The sequence below is a fragment of the Pan paniscus genome, chromosome 9 (assembly GCF_029289425.2).
Source record: "Pan paniscus chromosome 9, NHGRI_mPanPan1-v2.0_pri, whole genome shotgun sequence".
In the NCBI taxonomy this organism is placed as follows: Eukaryota; Metazoa; Chordata; class Mammalia; order Primates; family Hominidae; genus Pan; species Pan paniscus.
Genome location: NC_073258.2, coordinates 104,274,104 through 104,297,358, shown reverse-complemented (window position 1 = coordinate 104,297,358; position 23,255 = coordinate 104,274,104). Strand labels below are relative to the sequence as shown.

The 23,255-nt window shown below is 39.3% G+C and overlaps 1 protein-coding gene across 2 annotated transcripts in view; it reads right to left on the bottom strand.

Moving 5' to 3' along the window:
- Window positions 1-18,763: 18,763 nt before the first annotated feature.
- The window catches only part of DYNC2H1 (dynein cytoplasmic 2 heavy chain 1), a 374,041-nt gene continuing 369,549 nt past the window's right edge, over window positions 18,764-23,255 (bottom strand). For both annotated transcript variants that reach the window (XM_003828371.5, XM_003828370.6), the window contains one exon: window positions 18,764-19,299. In XM_003828371.5, coding sequence (XP_003828419.1) covers window positions 19,141-19,299 — 159 coding nt within the window. In that variant the 3' untranslated portion in view covers window positions 18,764-19,140. The remainder of the gene's footprint in view (window positions 19,300-23,255) is intronic.

Here is a 23,255-nt window from a genome sequence, read left to right as displayed (position 1 = left end):
GGGCAGCAAGTTCCCCCAGAAGCCAGGTATGTCCAGGATGCTGTCTGGGAGCCAGGAACTGGAATAAAAAACCTTAGCAATTTTCCTAATATTCTAGTCTACTGTGGCTAAGCTGGAACTCAAGCCACAATACAAAGTCCTTCACATTCTTCCCTCACCTTTCCACAAGCAGAGGAGCCTCACCCTGTGGCCACCGCCACTACTGGTCTGTGGGGGATTCTGTCAGTCTACCACCAATGTTCACTTAAAGCCCAAGGTCTCTTCCATCAGCTGATGGTAAATGCTGCCAGGCCTCGGACTCACCCTTCAGGGCAGTGCACTCCCCTCTCACCCAGGGAATTTCCAGAAGTTCTTTCCAGGAGCCTAGGCCTGGACTCAGGGACCACAAGAATCTGCTTGTTTCTCTGCTCCACTGTGGCTGAGCTGGTACCTAAGATACAAGACAAAGTCCCCTTTACTTTTCCCTCTGCTTTTCCCAAACAGGAGTCTTTCACAATAGCTACCACAGCTGGGATTGTGCTGGATCACCCCTGAAGCCAGCACATCTCAGAGCCCAAGTTTCATGGTGTACTCCCTAGGTATTACTGCTGGTTATTAAGGGCCCAAGGTTCCTGTAGTTAGCAGGTGATGAATCTTGCCAGGAGTGAGTCCTTCCCTTCAAGTAAGTAGGTTTCCTTTTGGCACAGGGGGTGTGTAGAAATGTAATTTAGGAGCTAGGGGCTGAAATGGAGGCCTCATGACTCTGACTGGTTTGCCATCCTACTGTGGCTGACCTGGTATCCAAGATGCAAGACAAAATCCTCTTTACTCTTTGTTCTCCTCTCCTTAAGCAGAAAGAAGGAGTCATTTTCATTGCTGCAAGCTGCACTGCCTGGAGTTTGGGAAGGGGTGGTGCAAACACTCCCTTAGCTATGCCAGCTGGTGTTTCTCTAAGTCACATGTCACTTTAGTTCACTGTCTCTAAGCCCAGCCTAGCACTAGGAGTTGCCTAGGAATTGCAGTCCTGTGTCCTATACTGTCTTTCAAGTTTCCCTTGCACCCCAGAGCACTTCGACAAATGGTAGGGAGGCTTCCCAAGGAACTCAAGCTCTAACCACTGGGATGGGCAATTTTCCTCTGGCTAAGGCTGGTCCAAATGCTCCCTCCATGCGTGGGTGCTGGTTGAGCCCAGCACGGCTTTATTCTCCACTGTGACGGGCAGCAATGAGTTCAACTGATGCTGTTACTGAGCTCTCACTCTCCAAAGTGCACAGATTCTCTCTGTGCCACACAGCTGCTATAGGGGAATCGGGGGTGTGCGTGACTTTGGAGATTCAAAACGGTCTCTCCTGCCTTCCTCAATGCCTTTTTCAGTGATATGAAGTTAAAACCAGGTAGTGTGATTACTCACCTGATTTTTGGTTCTTATGATGGTGCTTTTCTGTGTGCAGAGAGTTGTTAAAATTTGATGTTCCAGCAGAGGGGACAAATGGTATAGGCTTCTATTCTGCCATCTTGCTCTGTCTCTCAGGACATGTACATTTTTTATTAAAAATGAATGTCAGTTGAAATTGGTGAATTCCTAAAAAAATGCAAATACTTTTCTATGAATAACAACAATGACCTTTCCCCCCCATTTTCTTCTCCAACTAATCATTTTTGTCTTTTAAAAAACTTTTATTTGAGGTTTGGGGGTACATGTGCAGGTTTGTTACATAGGTAAACTCATGTCATGGGGGTTTGTTGAAAAGATTATTTCATCACCCAGCTACTAAGCCTGGGGTCTAATAGTTATTTTTTTCTGATCCTCTCCCTCCTCTCACCCTCCACTCTCAAGTAGGCCCCAGTGTCTGCTGTTCCCTTTGTGTCCAAGTGTACTCATCATTTAGCTCCCACTTATGGGAGTATTTGATTTCCTGTTTCTGCGTTAGTTTGCTAAAGATGATGGCCTCCAGCTCTATCAGTGTTCCTGCAGAGGACATAATCTTGTGCTTTCTTATGGCTGTGTAGTATTCCATGAGGTATATGTACCACATTTTCTTTATCCAGTCTACCATTGACAGGCATTTAGGTTGATTTCATATCTTTGCTAAACAATGACCTTTTAACTTGTAACTGAATGCAGGTCCAACCGATCACTGCTTGCAGAACTAAATAACAAGGAGGAACAGTGGAAGGAAAGTAACTTCATTTTTTGAAAGCTAGCAATGGGGAAATGGTCCAGGCTCCTGTCTTAAATCATTTTAAATTTTGGACAAAAAAACACAAAGGCTTAAAAAGGGGAGCTTGGAATGCGGGGCATGCAGGAGGGCCAAGGAGGTGCTGGTCTATGTGACTTGTTCCAACGACTTACGCATTATTGTCTCATTTGATGAATGAGCTGATGCCATCCCAGGCACAATCAGGTTAATTAACTGCAGCCTTGAGGTAATCTCCTGGTGGATGAGAATTCTGTTGGTGCCAGATTGTTTGAAGGTTCAGTTCCTGGAACTTCTAAGCAAGCATATAATTAGATAAGGGAAACATTCTGCAGGGGGTGAGGTGCCTAGTGGGAAGAGGCTATAATTTTGTTATTAAGTAAGGAGGGAAAAGGAAGGTAGAAAGAAAAATTTAAAAGTGGAGTACTCGGTTACTGACTGACAAATCTTGTGTTTAACAAAAAGAAAAAGCATCTACAGACAGGTAACATATGAGATTTGTCAAGATTGCTAGCAGTCAGAAATCAATCATTTCATAGAGGAGTGACTAGTAGCAAAACAAACTTAGTACATTTATGGTTATGCAAAGCCTGTGACTTCACTATACCTTCTACACATAGTCCTTTATTCTAAGCCTAATTTGAGCTTAAATGCATTTGTGATTTTTGCTTTGCAAGCCATGCCCCGGTGATCTTCCCCCAAAGCCTACCCACATAGGAACATCCCAAGTGTGTTTGTATTAAAGAAAACCAAAATATTTCTCCCCAAAATATTGAGGATTGTTATGTCAATGACACTGAAAACACAGGAGAACGCTCTGCCTCAATATGCCTGATAGTGAGATGGGATTGTTCCCTTGACCCCCTTCATGGGCAGGAACTGGAGTGGCTCATTTCACTCAGCCTGCCACTGGCCACTCCTCTCAAGAGGGTTTGTGCATACAAGTGAGTGTGGGAACAAGAGGGAATGAATGCTGGAACTGGCCAGTCACTCTTCTCTGGTGGGAGCAGGCTCTGGGCAGGCCCCAAAGCATCCAAGCCCCTGCCCTCTCGGCACTCAGGTTCTTGTCTGGCGTCCAGGAAGAATTAAGTCACACAAACGGATTGAAGGGTAGTATATCCAGAGGATTTTATTGGGTGACGGTTCTCAGTGGGATGGGAGTTGGAAAGGGGATGGTGTGCAGGAAGAAGGTGATCTTTCCTTGAAGCCACATGATGTGAAGTTAGCCATGTCTGTGTTCTCTGACACTCAGTGCTGCTTCTCTGCTAGCTGCTCAGCAGCACGCAGCCCCGACATTCAGCAGCTGGTAACCCCAATCATTTGCATCAGCTGCTAGCTGAAGTCTTTTTATGGGCACAGGATAGGGGCATGGCAGGCCAAAAAGGCAATAATTTGGGTGGAAAACTGGGATCAGTTGTTTTCAGTTAGGGCCAAGGTTCCAGGCTGAAGGGTGGAGTTTAGGCAGGAGCCCAGCCCTTCTGTATCAGGGTCAGCTGTTTTCACTTAGGGCCAAGGTTCCAGGCTTGAGGGTGGAGTTTAGCAGGGAGCCCAGCCCTTCTGTAGCAATAGCAGGATATAATCCTTCCTTACTGGAAAATGACACTTGCTTATTGGCCCAGAGAAGGCATGAGCAGGCACCAGAAGAATCTGGTGATAAGAGAAAAACCTTAGACGTATTAAATTCAGCAAAGTTTAATTGAGCAATGAAAAATTTGCAAATTGGGTATCCCCCCAAACCAGAATAGGGTCAGAGAGGTTCCAGCGCATCCACATAGTGGAATATTTATGAGCAGAAAAAGAAGGTACGGAAAACAAAAGTAAGGCCAGGCATGGTGGCTCACACCGAGCAGTCCCAGCTACTCGGCAGGCTGAGGTGGGAGGATCACTTGAGCCCAGAAAGTCGAGGCTGCAGTGAGCCGAATATGTGCCATTGCACGCCAGCCTGAGTGACACAGTAAAACCCTGCCTCAAAAGTAAGATATAGAAATTGCCAGATTGGTTACAGCTAGATGTTTGCCTTATATGAAAATGGTTTGAACAGTTGGCCACCTTTGATGGGACAAAACTTAGTGACTGGCCCAACAGTAGGTTACAATCTGTTTCCTCACCCAGTTAGGTAACAGTTTATTACGTAGGGAGAAACCTTTAGGCCAAACCTAAAATTTGTAAGTATAACTACCCAGTGGGTTTACCACGCCCACTACCTAGACAGCCGATTTATCAAGACAGGAGAATTGCAATAGAGAAAGCGTAATTCATACAGAGCTGGCTGTACAGGAGACCAGAGTTTTACTATTACTCAAATCAGTCTCCCTGAGCATTTGGGGATCAGTTTTTAAGGATAATTTGGTGGGTGAAGGAAGACCAGTGAGTCGAGAGTGCTGATTGGTTGGGTCAGAGATGAAATCATAGGAAGTTAAAGTTGTCTTCTTGTGCTGAGTCAATTCCTGGGTGGGGGCCACAGGATCAGATAAGCCAGTTTATGATCTAGGTGGTGCCAGCTGATCCATGAAGTGCAGGGTCTGCGAAATATTTCAAGCACTGATCTTCAGTTTTACAATAGTGCTTTTATCCCCAGGAGCAATTTGGGGGGGTAGGAAGGGGTGGGGAGTGGTGCAATCAGAATCTTTTAGCCTCCAGCTTCATGACTCCTAAACCATAATTTCTAATCTTTTGGCTACTTTGTTCCACAAAGGCAGTCTAGTCCCCAGGCAAGAGGGGGTTTGTTATGGGAAAGGGCTGTTGTCCTCTTTATTTTTGAAACCGACTTTGCAAAATTGTAACTCAGGAAATTATGACAATGAAAGAAATCAGACCTAACCGACTCTATCTTCTAACCCTTAAGCTGTCCTTGTTTATTCCTGGGCATAGGCCGAACTAACTTTGGGAAGGAATTCAGTTCATTGTTTGACTCTGAAACAAATTTAGTCCCGAAAAGACCACCTTCTTACCTGGGGTCCAGTCTGCCTTTGCAGGACTAACAAATTAGCTACAAGTTTGGAAATTACTGTTTAGGGGTCATGCAGCCTCTAGCTCCAAGAGTCTGAACCACCTCAATTGCTCCTGAGGATAGCATCACCTTTGTAAAACCTAAGATCAGTGCTTGAGATATTTTGCAGACCCTGTACTTGATGGATCAGCTGATACCCAGACCGGTAATCTGGCCTAACCAGTTCCGCCATCATGCCCAGGAACAGGAGACATTAAGAGAACCTAACTTTGACCCCCTGTGATTCCATCTTCAACCTGATCAAACAGCACTCCTCACTTACCAAGCCCCTACCCACCAAATTATCTTTAAAAACTCTGATCCCCGAATGCTCGGGAAGACTGATTTGAGTAATAATAAAACTCCAGTATCCCGCACAGCCAGCTCTGCATAAATTACTCTTTCTTTATTGCAATTCCCCTGTCTTGATAAATCAATTCTGTCTAGGCAGCAGGCAAGGTGAGCCCATTGGGAGGTTACATTTTAAACTATAAACTAAGTTTCTCCCAAAGTTAGTTCAGCCTACACCCAGGAATGAACAAGGACAGCTTGAAAGTTAGAAGTAACATGGAGCTGGTAGGTCAGATCTCTTTGACTATCTCAGTTACAGTTTTGCAATGGCAGTTTCATAAAGAGGCAGCTTTAGGCTAAACTTTTTAACACTGGAACAGATTCTACTACCTTCCCACATTTTCCCACCTTTTACAAGTCTGGAACTGCATTCTCCTTTGTTTTGTTTTCATAGGATTTATGGTTCTTTGTTAAAATACTATTTAAGCAAGTCTCTTAAACCTTGAGAGATACTTTTGAACTGAGGCCTCTCCCATGTTGTGTGTACAGCACACATCAGTAAACTTCTGCTGGTTTTTCTTTTGTTAATCTGAATTTTCAGGAGAGAGTCTCAACTAAGAATTTATGAGGGTTGAAAAAGAAATTATATTTTCTCCCCTTCAGTATGAATTTTCCTGCTTGGCATTTAAAATTCTGCTTAGAGCTCATTAGAGTTTTCCTACTTTAACAGAAATTAATGGTGTAGTATAATATGAAATATATTTGGTCTTTGTCTGAGGTTCCTGTCACAAAGTACCTAAAACCCTTAGAATTTCCTGAGTGATAGGAATGTCTTTTGTTATTCAGAATGAGCTTCTTTCAGATCACACTGGAGCTGATGTTAATGACATGACTTAGGGTGGCATTCCTAGATAGCCTCAGGAAGAATCCAGTCACTAGAAAGACAGTGATTGGAGGATTAGAGGCTTGAAACTTTCAGCACCACCCAGTGGGGGTTGGTCAGCACTGAAAAACAAGCTCTATAAAAACTCTTCAACATGATTTGGCAAGCCTTTAGGTTGCTGAGCATGTGGAGGTGCTGGGAGGGTGGCACAGAAAGAGGGCAGGGAAGCTCTGCACCCTCCCCCCATACCTTGACTTATCCATCGTTTCATCTGGCTGTTCATCTGTATCCTTTATAATAAACTGGTGATTATAAGTAAAGTGTTCCCAAGTTCTGGGAGCCACCCTAGCACATTATTAAGGTCAAGGGGCAGGAGGGGGTCATGGAAACCCCAATTTATAGCAGGTTAGTCAGATGCACAGGTTACAACCTGTAACTATCTCTAGGTAGACGGTATCAGAATCGAATTGAATTGAAATAAAGTATAGGGCACAACTATTTGATGTCCACAAAGAATTACTTGGTGTGGGAAGAAAACCCCCCGACACATCTGGCCAAAGAAGAGTCCTGTGCTGAATGTGAGAGTAGGAAGAAAAAACTTGTTTTCCCTCAAAAATGGACTCTTCATTCTGATGAAGGTCCCCAGTGAAACCTGACCTTCAAGCCAAAGACAGTTTAAAGCCTGAAAACCAAGCCACAAGTCTCAGATAAATCCACAGACCAGATTGAGAAGTTCTCTTCCCATTTGGCATGCTTTCCTCTGATTGATCCCCACCCTTCACCTATTTTACATAGACCTACCCTTCCCTAATTGGTTTTTAACACTGTTGTGCCCATCTTTCAGTGGTGCCTTTTTTTTTTTTTAGCCTTTTTTGCATACTCACAAACCAGTCAGCATGCACTCCCCCATTCTGAGCCCATAAAAGCCCCAAACTCAGCCACACTTTGGGACTGCTCACCTTTGGGAGGAGGAGAATACCCAACTTCGGGTAGGGAACTGCCAAACTTGGGTCCCCCTTTCTACTGAGAGCTGTTTCATCACTCAAAATTATTTGCCTTGCTCACCCGCCAGCTGCCAGTTAACCTCATTCTTCTTAGAAATGGGACAAGAACTCGAGACCCACAGAATGGCGAGTGTGAACAGAGCTGTAACCCTGTAGCACGTCTCTCCCACTTGCCAAGCAATGGGAGAGGGAGCCACTGGGCGCCACATGCCCCCATTCATCAGGCTGCAGACAGTGGGACTGAAAGAGCTGTTAACACACTGTAACACCCCCTTTGGGGCTTCAGAGTTGCTGGTGTCTCCAAGTTTTTTGATAGCCACCATGTTCCCCTCATCCAGATGTTGGTACCCAAAGCAGAAGCAGGTCACAGCACACCCAACCTAGCTGGAGGCTGAGTGCAAATCCCATGGTGAGAGCAGGATCTGGGATGGAGCACAAGCCAAGGGCAGCCCGTTGGGCTCAGTGGGTGGGGTATTTCCAGTGGCAACCCCAGGGCCAAACAAGGCCCAGGCAAGGACATTGCCAGTTGTGGAAGTCTCCAGCTAGTGAAGCAGCACCAAATAATCCTGTGTCCATTCTTTCATTTTCTTGAACTGTGTAACTTTTACAGATATCAAAAATGACACGCAACTGAATTTTAGATTTACATGTGGCTTTATCTGACTTAAGGTTACTTTTTAGAATCATTCTAAAACTTTAAATCTGTAAGAAAAAACATGTATATCGTAATGAACTTTTGTTGGGAAAACACAAGCCAAAAAGGAAAGGTTGGCACATTCTGCATTTGAGTTTAAAGCTTTTATTCATCAGAAGACAACATAAAAAAAGACAAGCCCCAAACTGGGAATGTGTATTTTATAAAACATATAATTGACAGTGCACTACTCTACAAATATATAAGGATGATTAATTCCTAAAAATCAGAAAAAGATAACAGAAAAAATAGGGCAAAAGGTAATAGCACTTCACAGACAAAAATTAAAACCACGTTTGCAAAAATTATGACAGTGAGAAAATTATGACAGTGAAAGAGATCTGATCTAATCAACCCCAATCTTGCCTTTAACCTTCAAACTTTCTTTAATCATCACTGGGCTTAGGCCAAGCTAACTTTAAGATACATTTAGTTTATAGTTTAAATAATAGACGTTTCCCAAACTAAACTGCCTTTGTAAAGCTAATGAAAGATGACAAGTTTAGAGAGAGGAGGAGCTTGAATTCTGCTAAGCTGTAGACATAAATAATCACTAGTCATTATTTTGGAGGTCACAAGATATGTATCTTCCCCAATTACTCCTACAGATGACATTGTTACTGTGGGACCTAAGATTGGCCTTTTGAGATGTCTTTTCAGGATTTTACACTTCCAGTGAACAATGGCTCCACCCGGACCCCCAAATCAGTCCTGTGGCCCCACCCAGAAGTGGACTCCCTGGCCTATCAAACTATTCTTGAAAAACCCTAGCCTTTGAATTTTGGGGGAGACTAATTTGATTAATAATACCATCTTCCATGTGGCATGTCCAGCCTCATGTCAATTAACTCTTTCTTTATTGCAATGCCATGGTCACAGTGAATTGGTTTCATCTGTGCAGTGGACAGGAAGAACCCATTGGGTGGTTACAAAGTCACAAATGGACAATAAACATTAAAAACTGCTTATCTTTAATTGGGAAAATGCAAATTAAATGTGATGCCATTTTATACCCCAGATTTGCAGAAATATAAGTATTGATGAGGATGCAGAATGATAAGAACTCATATAAACTGTTGGTGGGACTATGTATTGGTTCATACTCAAATCTTGTTATGATTACAGTGCTTACCAGTGCTAGGTACTCTTTCAAGTACTTTATATATGTTAACTCATTTAACCACACAGAAAATTTTTATTGTAATCTAATTAAGTTGACAGTTTTCCTACAGGAGATTCCACGATTCCACTATTAGGTATATACCATAGAGCAGTGGTCCCCAAACTTTTTGGCACCAGGAACCAGTTTCGTGGAAGATAATTTTTCCATGGATTGGGGCTAAGGGGTGGGGGACGGAATGGTGGTTTTCAGATGAAACTGTTCCACCTCAGATCATCAGGAATTAGATTCTCATAAGGAACACACAACCTAGACCCCTCAGAGGTGCAGTTCACAGTAGGGTTCACGCTCCTGTGAGAACCTAATGTTGCAGCTGATCTGACAGGAGGCAGAGCTCAGCTGGTAATGCTCACTCACCTGCTGCTCACCTCTTGCTGTGTAGCCCGGCTCCTAATAGACCTGTATGTGTCCATGGTCTGTGAGTTGGGGACCCCTGCAGGAAGTCTTGTAAATGCACGTCAGGAAACTTACTGTTTACAGCCACATAGTTTGTAGTAGTAAGAAACTAGAACAATTCAAATGTTCATCAAGAGAAAACTGGATAAATTGTGGTTAATTCATATGTGCATACAGAAAAAAAGAGTCATAAAATATGTACAGCAAGACATAATTTACATAAAAATAAAAACCATACAAACATGATGGTGATACCAGCGGGCTAGACAAGGTCCCCAGATGCTGGTAGGACCTCAACCCTGGCCAGTGTCCAGGATCTTGACACTGTCTCAAGAAGGAATTTAAGGACTAGTCAGAAAATGGTGAAAGTATGGAGATTTATTGGCAAGTTAAAGTACATACTCAAGAAAGGGGATTGTAGGTGTACTCAGGAGAGTGAGTCATGCACAATGGGGTTTGAGGTTTCTGTCTATGGGTTGCTTTAACCAAGGAATGGAATATTCATGAAGATTTCTGGAAGAAGGTAAAGATTTCTCAGAGCTGTGGTGTCCCACATTTTTACACCAAATATGGGTGTTCCTGAAACTGTCATGGTGCTGATGGGTGTGTGGTTGAGTATGTTAATTTGTGTATAATGAGGTCCTAGGTGAAACCTAGCTCAAATCCAATGCCATGTTGGGCCCAGTTGGTCTTAGCCAGCTTGACCCACATCCTGTTTTTCAGGGTCTTATTAGTTCCTATCTTATGCAGCTATTTCAACAGTTTCCTTTTTGCTAGTTATGTGAAACTGCTGTCTAGAATATTCTAGGCACAAACACCCTGTATTATTCTTGTCTCAATGGGGCCTGTCTAAGATTAAAAGCAAATATTTGTCAAGTAGAAGAATATGGTCTAGGGATTCATTCATATTCAGAAAAACTAGGAAGAACCCACTCCCCAGGTGTATTAGGGTTCTCTAGAGAAACAGAACCAATAGGATATATATATATATATATATAGAGAGAGAGAGAGAGAGAGAGAGAGATGTAAGAGAGGATTATTATGGGAATTGGCTCATGACATTATGGACCCCAAGAAGTCCCACAATATGCCATCTGCAAGTTGGAGAACCAGGAAAGCCAGTGGTATAATTCAGTCCAAGACCAAAAACTAGGGGAAGAGGAAGAACAGACTAGTTTAAGTCCTGGAGTGTGAAGGCCTGAGAACCAAGGAAGCTCCAGTGTTCAAGGGCAGGAAAAGATGAATGGCCCAGCTCCAGCAAAGAAAGAAAATTCACCCTTCCTCTGCCTTCCTATACTGCTTGGGCCCTTAACAAATTAAATGAGGCCCACTCATGCTGGTAGAGGCAGATCTTTATTCAGTTTACTGATTCAAATGTAAATCTCTTCCAGACACACCCTCACAGACAAACCCAGAAATGATGTTTTACCAGCTATCTGGGTAGCCATTAGCCCAGTTGAGTTGACACATAAAAATAACCATCAAACCATGGGAATTAAGCAAACCAAATTCAGGGTAATGGTTGCCTCTGGGTGGAGAATGGGAAATGAGATACTGAAAATACATCAGGCAGTTTAAACGGTATTTGTTGGTAAAGCTCTCTTCAGCGGCATGCTAGGTACAAGTGTTCATTATATTACTCTTTATAGTATATATATCCACTACACATATCTGTCTGTTTGAAATATTTTACAGTGTTCTTTATAAATAATACAGTGAAGAATGAGGGTATCTGAGAGCCCTCAAGGCCCCTGGGATAGTCCTGTGCATGCAGAGAGCGCTGCGTGTTTGCAGTGAAGGAAGCTAAGTTGATAGTTCTGAGAGCTAAGTTCACAATTCAAAGCATTCCTCCCCCATATTCTCTTCCTAAGTTTTATAGAGGTGACTCTTCAATGAAAATATGTAATGTAACAAGTATTTTGACTAGCACTGTCAATTCATTTTATCTTCTTGCCAGAAGCACCGCTGTAGTAAATATTTGTCAAGATGAAGAATTGATCAACTTGTGGTTCTGGAATAATCCTGCTCATTCCTTTTAGCATACTAACTTCCAAATGATATATGTTAGAGAATTCCGTTTTGCTCGCTTTGCTCTTTCCTGGGGGTGGGGCGGGGGGGCTGAAAGAGAGTTTTCTTTCTTGCCACTTTGCCAATTTATTAGCTACGTAATCTGTCTTAGTTTTCTCATCAATGGAATGGACATAACGAGGTGAGTGGTGATAAACATGTATGTATCTACCTATCAGTTGCTTGCAGCAATGCCAATGTCAGCATGAAGTAAGAACTATATAAGCCATCATCATTATTATTGGTCATATACAGAGTATTGATTTTGAAAATTCTACAAATGGCAGCTATTTGAATAAACTGTAGTTCATCTTATGAAAACAAAGTGGATCTTTAACACTAGAAACATAATCATAAACTAGATAATGTAAGGCTTTGAGAACATGGTAATTTAAAAGTTCTCAACTTAAATTTTTATTTCTAAATAGTATTTTATACAAAATTGTGATTTATAATTTTTTTAAATCTTAGCTTTTAAATTTGCATCAGTCCCATGAAGAAGATATAACACTACCTTAAATTTCATTTGATCTTCAAATCGCACTTGGAAATGAGAATTATAATCCACATTTTATACATAAACAAAACTAAATGCAGAAGGAACAACAAAAGTGATGGGCCTAGCTTAAGACTGGCAGGCTGCTGACCTAACTCCAAGTCTAGGGTTCTTGCCTCAATATAAGAGCTGACTCACCAGTTTCCTCATTATTATAGATATTAAACTGTGAAATTGCAAACATTTCTGATTGCAGCTATGTGCCAAGTTAGAAGTGCCATGTTTGCTTTTGGGTCTAAGATAATTGTATCAAATGTCTCTTATGTATAAATGCCAATAAACCCTTACTGGAAGTTACAAAGAGCTGAGGTATATTAACATCTTCAATAGCAATTCAAGCTACAAATACGTTGAAAAGTTTGCAAATAAAGAAACTCTGAAGGGAAGTGTCTTGAAATGTGAAAAGCTAACTTTGATGGACTCTTTTTAAGCTTATATTTACTTTAATTTTTAAAAACTAGTGTTTTGTTTGGGTTATAAAAGCAATGCATCCTCATTACAGCATTTGAAAAATTTAAAAATTTGCCCAAAATAAAAAATTACCTATCATCTCTCTACTCAGAAATAATGAACATTTAATATTTTAAAGTACCACTTTCTAATTTGAGATACATACTACATACATACATATATTCACAAATATAATATTTGTATTACATAGTAATACATAGTAATATTGTATTACATAGTACAAAATATTTTTTCTAACATTTTGTTATAAACATTTTCTTTTTAAATTATCTTTTTTTTTTTTTTTTTTTTTTTTGAGACGGAGTCTCGTTCTGTCGCCCAGGCTGGAGTGCAGTGGCACGATCTTGGCTCACTGCAAGCTCTGTCTCCTGGGTTCACACCATTCTCCTTCCTCGGCCTCCCGAGTAGTTGGGGCCACGGGCACCCACCACTGCGCCTGGCTAATTTTTTGTATTTTTAGTAGAGACAGGGTTTCACCATGTTAGCCAGGATGGTCTCGATCTCCTGACCTCGTGATCCGCCCGCCTTGGCCTCCCAAAGTGCTAGGATTACAGGTGTGAGCCACCACGCCTGGCCTAAATTATCATATTAAGACCAAATAGAATTTATCTCAGAGATGCTTATCCCAGAATCACAAATATAGCAAAACAACCACAGACAGTGAGTTGGAGCTGAACTGAGTGCCTTCCAGGGCTGAGGTGGTGTCATTGATCACTTCAGCTGAAATCAAGAACAAATTTCATACCATCTATTTGAATTGGATGACTTAGTTACAGGGAAAGCTGCTCACAAGGGGCACATAAATAATGAAGCAGTTATTTTGCGAACCTCTACCAAGTAACCAATGGTAGATTCATTTTGGAGAGATCTCTGAAATGGTCTAAGGGAGAAATGACCTCCTGGTGATACTTTAAACACTTGCAGCTCTCCTGTGACCATCTATTAGGTGGAAGTGTTTTGGGAGGGAGGCAGGTTAATGACTGGCTTCCATGTAAAAAGTACCATCCCAAAGGTGCACACGGTGTTCCTGGAGAGACCGTTTTGTTTACAATTATTGCTTTCCCTTGCCAAGTGGGACTTGTATTAGAGAGCACAGGTTGAAAGTGCCTCTAACTTTGGGTTCCTAGTTCAGTTGAAATATTTGGGTCTCATCCTTGGCTTTGGAGGGACTGTCTGAGGGCTGTAGATCTTGTCTGTCCACACCACCAGCCAGCTAGCATTTATCCACCCCATCTAAGGTTGGAAAATCTCTCTTGTATAAATGAAATTCAGAGTTAAATAGTCCAGGGTGGTATCTGTTTGACAAAGTCCTCGGAGACTGAGGTCCAAGATGGTGGTGTTGCAGGCAGCAGAGTAGAGGAGATGAAGATGAAGGAAAATGGTATATGGGCCACATCCTATAAAGAATGACCCTGGAAGCTGCCATAGGATATTTGTGCTCGCATTCTTTGGCAGAATGAGTCACATGGCCACACTTGAATGTAAGGGAGATAAGGAATTTCAGTTTTTATTCTGAGTATGCATTTGTTCAGTTAAACATTATAAGTTTTCTGACTGTGGTGGGAGGGGAGAATGGGCACTGGGAGACAAGCAGCAGTGACTAACATAGAGTTGTGCTTTACATGCAGGGAAGCATCTTTAAATTAAAAATCAGTGAGCAGCCACCCCATTGTTAAGCATATCGCCATTGCTAGTAGAATCAGTTACGTTCGCATAAATTCCTATTTTAATAATGATTAATTTCAAATAGAAACGAAGCTAACTTCTAAAAGTCAGGTGTCACTGACTTTAATAATCAAATTTTGCATTTAGGCTATAATTTGATTCCATTTTTTTTTTCTATGTGGTTTAAGTTGGTATGTTCATTACTTTGTAATTTTCCCATAAAACTTAAACATGGTTTTATTCTTTATTCTTACTTTGCTAAACAATAAGTAATACACTTTCGAAAACAGGGAGAAATTGAAGACCATCTTTCTATCTATTGTGTTGATTCTTAACACATTCCACCTTCTTGTCTCTGCTTTTATCTTATTAGGTTTCTATTGCCTTAATCCCTTCGGAAACGGTGTTCAGGAACTAAAAAAGGGGAAGGAAAATTTAGGCACAATATAATCAGAATTTATAATGGTTATGCATAATATTTTGGTTGACACTTGTTTTTCTCTTTATTTTTGAAAAAAAAAATAGCTGATAGCCATGTTTACATACATGGACAATATCACTGTAGGTATACAGTTGTTCTCAGTAAGCTTACTTTTTATCTCCCCTTAGATTGGGTTTATTTTTCCTGTCCTTCCATTGATAACTTAACTATTGGAGCACATTTATTTTTCAGTGTGAAATTTGCAGTCTTAATATATGGTAGCAGATGTACTGAGGTGGACTGGTTTGAGCTTTTGGACCCTGGTAGGTACACGTCCACTCCTTATAGATTCCCTGATGGTCCAGCATGAAGTCCACCTCTTCCATGAAACTTTCTCTGATAATTGATTTTTCTCCTAGTTAAAATGTTAAGTTTACAAGGCATGACTTGTGAGCATTTAGGAAGGCATGATTGTAAAGTAAAAATAAAACAGAAACCCAGCCAATCTCTAAGATCCTTTTCATTTCCAAAGATTTTTTTTTTTTTTTTTTTTTTTTTGAGACAGAGTCTCGCCCTGTCGCCCAGGTTGGAGTGCAGTGGCATGATCTTGGCTCACTGCAACCTCTGCCTCCTGGGTTCAAGCAATTCTCCTGCCTCAGCCTCCCGAGTAGCTGGGACTATAGGCGCCAGCCACCACACCCGGCTAATGTTTTTGTATTTTTAGTAGAGACTGGGTTTCACCGTGTTAGCTAGTACGGTCTCGATCTCCTGACCTCGTGATCCACCCATCTCGGCCTCCCAAAGTGCTGGGATTACAGGCGTGAGCCACCGTGCCAGGCCCCCAAAGATTTTTTGATTGAAGGACTATACAACCAAAGGATTTGTTTTCTTCAAAGTGATCACATGGAGGCGCAGTCCAATGATGTCAACCTTGCTGAGATGTTTGAAATTTCTTTTACAAGTTTCCATGAGAACCTTTGAAGAAAGCCTTCTCCAACTATCCTCAATGATGAAAATGTACTCATTCTTTAAGGATGGGTTTGATTCTGGGAGCAATCTAAAATCATTGGGAGACAAATCTGATGAATAAGTTGTCTGGAAACAATTTTTAGTCACTGACTCAATAAATGTGTGTTGAGCTCCAGTAAAAGCAAGTGCCATAAACAAAAACATGAAACGTATACTTCCTGCTCTTAAGATGCTTAGTGTGCAAGAGGGTCAACATTGAGGTGAAATGACTGATTTTTCTTGAATTAAATATTCTTCGTATTGTAGTACTTTGTTTTCTATCTTTTTGTGTCTCCCAAAGGTCAAATGCAGTCTCACACTTCGCGTGCTCTGTAGCCGCCTTCCTGACAGGGCTCTTTTGTGCTCACAGCTTCCTAAGATAGGTGGGAAATGATAACTCATCCAGACTTTGACACAATGGAAGTAAATACATAGAAATAACATGGAAGAAGATGCCCCCAAGTAACTGGAGTGAATTTTATTTTCTTTAGTCTTCATATCTTTTTCAGAAATTATAGCAGAAGGTCTCAGAATAACGAATAACACCCCCAAATAATTATTGGTTAGGAATATTTAACACAGGGAGTTAAATTTCAACTCCTTCCCTTTAAAATTTTTATTTTGATGTATACATGTGTGAGCTTGCCAAAACCGAAAGCTGCACAAAGGGCTGATGGGAAGAAGTATGTGAATGCTGATATTTTCTTCTCCTTGAACGTATTTTTTTGTATTTGTCTTTGCCTTTTCAATTCTGCCTTTTTCTTGTCATTCTGTGCTGTCTAGGACCTCCAAACAGTGTAGAATAGAAGTGATGAGCTTTGTCTTGTTCATTTTAAAGTGAATACCCTGTTTCCTCATTAAAAATGATCTTTACTATAGGTTTTTCATAGATATCCATTATTTGTGAAAAGTCCCTTCAATTCCTGGCTAGCCAAGATTTTTATTTTGCAAATTGTCATATTGAATTTACCAAATACATGGCTATGATGTATTTTGTTTGGGGCCATTCCAACATCTGTGGTCTCTGAGGACTGAAAACTGTCGTTCGTTGCTTCTAATGGATTAAGAACCTCACATACTGTGTCCTTCTGAAGCTTTAGAGAGGCTCCTTGCAGCTCCCATTAATTAAAAAAAAATTCCCATTATTTTTGGTTATATATTAAAAACATGTACTGTGTAGGTAACAAATACAGGTTAGTGGGTGTCTCTTTGGAGGAAGAAATGTAAGTTCTGCTGAAGGGAATGTGAAGGACTCTGATTTTGAAACAATTTTTAAAATTTGATATTTAAAAAAAAGTCTAAAGCAAACACCGTAACATCTACTATTTGTTCATTTGAGGAAGGCAATTAATTTATTTATTCTTTGTAAAATATTTTCAAAGTAAGTTTTTTTAAAAAAGAGAAAAAGAAGCCTACTGTTACTAATAATTTTTGATTAGTTACTCCTTCCCCTGGAATCCCACAGCCCTTTGCTACCGTGCCACGTAACTCTTATTTCATTGTGCTATGATTTTTCTCTATATGGGCATTTTTAACGTATTGTTTCCCAAATTTAACCAAAAAAGCTGGTGGTATAGCAATATTAATATCAGATTAAAACATTTCCAGTGTGGAGACTGTTTTTACATATTTCACTGTCCGATCAGCTTTTACATCTCTCAAGAGCAGAGACTGTATTATCTATCTTCATATTTCTGGAATCTGGCCAGTATCTGGCTTATTTTGCTGAATATTAATGCAAAAATTCATAAGCATGAGGTTTGCATCATATTAAAGACCTATGCTGTTTTATTAAGTAATTTTATGTCATTGTACTGAATGCATTTCTGTAATGAATTAAAATTTTTCACTGGATGGGGATGTGGTAGAAAGAGCTAGCTAGCCCTCCATCCTCTTCTCTTTTTGAGCACCCAGCTGACTACATTTCCCAGCCACCCTAGAAATTATGTATACCCATGTAATTAAGTTCTCTCTAATGGAATGTAAACATAATGATGTGTGACATTTCCAGACACGGCCCACAAAAATGTTCCATGTGTATTCGTCCATGCTTTTCCCTTCCTAGCTGATCTTGTAATGTCAACAGCAAGCCCTGAAAAACATATTTTTAAAAGAATATATTTAAATATATACATTTAAATATATTCCTTTAAAGTATATATTTAAATATATTCTTCTAAAAATGTTTTCCATTTTATCTTTAGTTTCTCCTCTAAGTATATAACTTTTCATTAATACGACTTGTTTTAAATAACTATCAAAAATATAAGCCTCAGCTCTTAGAATTTGTTTGCTGCAAGGATAGAGCTGCAAAAAACTTCATAGGATACTAAAATGTCTATCACTCAACTGAACAGTATTTTTGGTTCCTTAGATTTCGGGGAATCTTGCAGAGCTAAAATAATAGCTCCTATAAAAAATACAGGCCAGGTGTGGTGGCTCACACTTGTAATCTTAGCACTTTGGGAGGCTAAGGCAGGTGGATCGCTTGAGTGCAGGAGTTTGAGACCAGCCTGGGAAACATGACGAAACCCCATCTCTACAAAAAAATAAAGAAATTAGCCAGGCAGGGTGGTGTATCCTGTAGTCCCAGGTACCAGGAGGCTGAGATAGGAGGATAGATTGAGTCTATGAAGTTGAGGCTGCAGTGAGCCGTGATTGCATCACGGCACTCTATCCTGGGCAACAGAGTGAGACCCTGTCTCAAAAAACAACAAAAACACAAAAAAGCTGAATGTTTAATAACCAGAATTTATCCTCCATTATTATGTCACCTGAATTATTCCTATTTGAATTACCTTAAGATATTAGTTATAAGTATATAATTATAATGACAATAATTATATATTTGTATATTATAATTAGCATAGTATAATTATATTCATGTTGATACTTTTATACATTCATTATAACTTTATAATACATTCTTCAGTATGTAAAAAGAGTCATGGGAAGACTGCAAAAATTATGAATGCTCTTTTATTAAATAATTATGACACAAATGACAGCCAAAATACTTATTATTGATTAATATACCACTTAAAATCTCTGACCTAAAACAAATTTTTGAGCCACTGGAAAAGTGAACTTCCTCACAGAAATATTTAATGTTGTCAAAAGAATACTCTGTTTTAACAATAACTCCATTAATTTATTACTTTAAAAGATGCACAGTGCTGCTTTTACACATTAAAATTTCAATGACATCAACAACGTAAGGTAACTATATGTTAATATTTTGAACTAACATTTCAAATGTAGACTGACCACATGTTTAATTTAAAGCTTAAAGAATCAATGTTCCCTTTTGTGAAGATGGCTTTTGTTGTCATTAGATTCTACTGATTTTTTAGGAATAGAGCTGCTCCACACTGAATCCACTGGTCTTGGTTGCCCCCACATGGAACATCAATATTGGTAACCACACGATCCCTTTCAGCACTTGTGTAAACAGGCAAAGAGATGCACTCATCTGGAGAATATGGACCACATGCATCCTGTTTAAAAAATAACTTGTTTTAAAATAAAGCAATACACTATTTGGAAACAGATTATTAGATAACCAAGGAAACAAACATATTAATATTATATTATGAAATGTTTCAAATTAATATGATAAACCCCTATCATCCCCCTGCAACAAAATGAAACACATGGCCTATCGTGTTTTATTTACAACCTCTCCCTAGCCCCAAACATTGGAGTATTTTGAACAGCACCTTACAATTACAAAATTTCACCTATAAATATTTACATATATATCTCTATAAATAAAATAGAACCATGTATTATCACACAGTAGAAAACTACCAATAATTCCTTAATATCATCACACATCCATTATCTCATCTCCTGTTTTAAGGAGTTTTTCTGTTAGAATCATAATTTAAATGAAGCCTATGCTTTGCAGTTTGTTGAAATGTCTCTTAAGTCTCCTAAATCTGTAAGCTTTTCCTCCTCTTTTCCTAGCAATTTGTTTGCAGAAGAAACTATACCAAATAGTTTCCCACATTCTTTTTTGGGTTACGTTCCCATGGTATCACGTTGCTCTGTCTGTTCCTTGTATTCCTATAAACTGGATCTAGAGGTGAGCTCAGACTCAATGTTTGGAAAATACCGCATAGGTGGTACTAGATGTTTCCATCAAGCAGCATATGTCTGGTTGTCTCTCTCTTTTGGCTATTAGAGGCCACTGATAATCACTTTTCATTCAAGGTTACACAAGGGGTAATCTATCATTCCTTATTCCAAGCAGAAATATGTCTATAAAGAGAAACTTCCACTTATCAATTTTTTTATTACCATGAGGTGCAGTTCATATAAGAAAAACTAGATAAATGCCTATTTCCCTTTATGTGTTTTCAAAACAGTGAATGTTTCCTAGCACACTCCAAAGGTGATCAATGACCACCCCTTCTTTTTAAAAAATGGTATTATGAACTGGTGGGTTTAAACATATATGATGTGCTTTAATGCAACGCAATCGCTACTGCATTGGTGTTCAAATTGTCAGTCTTTGCTCAGGGGGAACTTTTTAAGTTGGCTCCTGAGTTTTGATACGTCCCCAGTTGTCTCTTCAATAGTTTCACTGCCTTTCTAGTATGACAAGTATTATTATACAAGTTCATCTTTTGTATTTCCTGCCCTAGAAATTAGTCATTAATCTGATGATTCCTAGTTTCTTTCAAGAGAAATGGTATTAGAGACCATAATTTGGGTGCTAGGAATAATTGATCTTTTTTTTTTTTTTTTTTTGAGATGGAGTCTTGCTCTGTCACCCCGGCTGGAGTGCAGTGGCATAATCTCGGCTCACTGCAAGCTCCGCCTCCCGGGTTCACGCCATTCTCCTGCCTCAGCCTCCCAAGTAGCTGGGACTACAGGCACCTGCCACCACGCCTGGCCACTTTTTTGTATTTTTAGTAGAGACAGGGTTTCACTGTGTTAGCCAGGATGGTCTCCATCTCCTGACCTCGTGATCCGTGTGCCTCGGCCTCCCAAAGTGCTGGGATTACAGGCGTGAGCCACTGCATCCGGCCAATTGATAATTTTAATTCTAGGATGTTTTAGTGACTGGAGCTTAGAAATCATGTATTTTTAAAAGAAAAACATCATGAGTTCATAATTGTATTTCCAATTCAAATATAGGATTAGCATTTTTACTGAATTTATATGATTTTATTCAATTAATTATTACTTTGCAGAGTTGGAATGGAACTTAAGAGACAAGCTAGACCCATTTTAAAATATTACAAAAGTGACACATCAGAAGCCCACAGAGAATTTACCCATGGTAGCCTAGTTAGGAAGTGGCAAAGTCGTCACAGATACTACAGTTGACAAAACACTCTAGTATATGAATGTTAGCAACTAATGTCTCTTATTCTGTTACTTTGCAAAATAGAACACAATATCATTTATGGAAATAAATTATTTTCAGGCTCTGGAGTACTTGTCTAGGAGCTCCTGACCCTGTAGAGGTTACTCTCTGAACATCAGTTTCACTATTATAGAAAGACAAATGACACTTGCCCACCTCACAGGATGTGGAAAGAATCAGATGTCATATTAAAGAGCTCCAGATATAAGTATTATTTATCCACATGTCTCTAATTTTGGACTGCCTTTTCCTTATTCCCTGCTAATTCTCAAATCGACTAGAAAACAATCAGCTTTTTGGCAGCTACTACATCTCTTAAATGGTGTTATGATAGCAATAAAATAATTTTCTTTCATAGAAAATTAAGACATTCTACTTTTAAGCCTAAATGGGCATTATATGAACTTTACATTATCTTTTCCAATCCTGCTCCTCTCTCTGTCTCTCTCCCTCCGCCGCCCACACACATACCCACACACCAACAACTGCTCTGACTCTTCTGGCCCTTGATATAAATCAGTATGTCCCCCAAAAAATTATTCATTCCTAACATTCTTAAAACTTAACCTGATTTACATATATTTACATATAACAAGACATATTCTCTAGGTAAAATCATTCCCAAATAGATAAAAACACCATCTGTCCTAAATTTTTCTAATTATCTGTTTGCACTGATGAGCTTGTCAGTTATTCAGCTATTCATTTAACAGCACTTTATATGCTAATATTGTGCCTAGAATTGTAAAGGCTAAGCATTTCAGTACATAGACAAATAGAGAAAATAATCTCCTTTGAATTTTTACTTTAGGAAACAAAATACACACATATCAAATATCTAGAATATAAGTTTTCGGAAAATATATACTTCAGAAAATCAAAATAAGGAAAATGCTACTCTGGGATATGTTAACCTAACAGTGATTCATGGAGAGAGTAAATCCTCAGTTGAACTTCAGAAAAAAAAATGTGGGATTTGGGATAAAGAGAATTTTCAACTTTTATCAGTCACTGACTAATCTCTTCCCTCTTGTTCAATTCTGCTTAGATGGCAAAGCTTTAGGAATAAAAACCTGTAATTGTCATGACTCCTTAGCCGATCTTAAAAGGTAAAGCCTAGTGCAAGCATTCCTTTACATTCTTTGGCAAAGAGCAGACAAAGATCACATATTTGTTAGACTGAAGTGATCTGAATCTATGATTGCCTATTTTTAATCCTGGGAAAGGTCTTAAATTATCTTTTTCCAACACCTGATATTTGCTTTGTTTTCCATTACTTCTATGATCAAAACTGAAATAGAAACACCACAATGAAATGTTTTACAATTTTATTCCTTTCTAGTCAGGAGATTTTCTCTATATCGATGTAAAGACTATTTCTCTTTAAATTAGGAACTTAATAATGCTGATTATTATCAACTTAAAGTTGATTTTTTGCATATTCACTAACAGTTTACTAGTTTTTGTATATATTTCCAAATTCTTCCAAATCTTTTAGTTGTAGGCTTTGTTTGTCTTACAGCCAGGGTACAAATCTTTCTTTCAAAACCTAGTGTTTTAAAGCAAAGCAATACAGTGGCTTCTTGATATTTTGTCACTTCTCAAAATCTCTTCAGTGGTAAATGTTACTTCTGTAAAAAAGTTAAATACACTTGCTCTTAAGTCTCCAATAAATAAATGCTCACAGTAGAAGCAGGGACAAGTATTTTTGGCATTCTCACTATTATATTAGCACAATGTTTTGTGTATATAGAAGTTCTTTGAATACTCCTTAACTGAATTAAATTATTATGACCTAATTCCCTCTTTAATATGTTTAACAGGCAAAACATAAGACACTGTTGGGCTGAAGTATTTGGATGAAACTAAAATTTTATTAATAACTATGAACAAACACCCTGTGTTCAATTAATGCAGAAAAGGAGATATATTAGGAAGACTTCAAATAATTCACATTATATTTCCTCCAAAGTTTTGTGCAATTATAGTAATTCAAAATCTATAAATTGTGATTGATTACTCTAAAATGGTTGATGTGTTCATAAACCATATCTTTATTAAAACAAACTGGTCCAG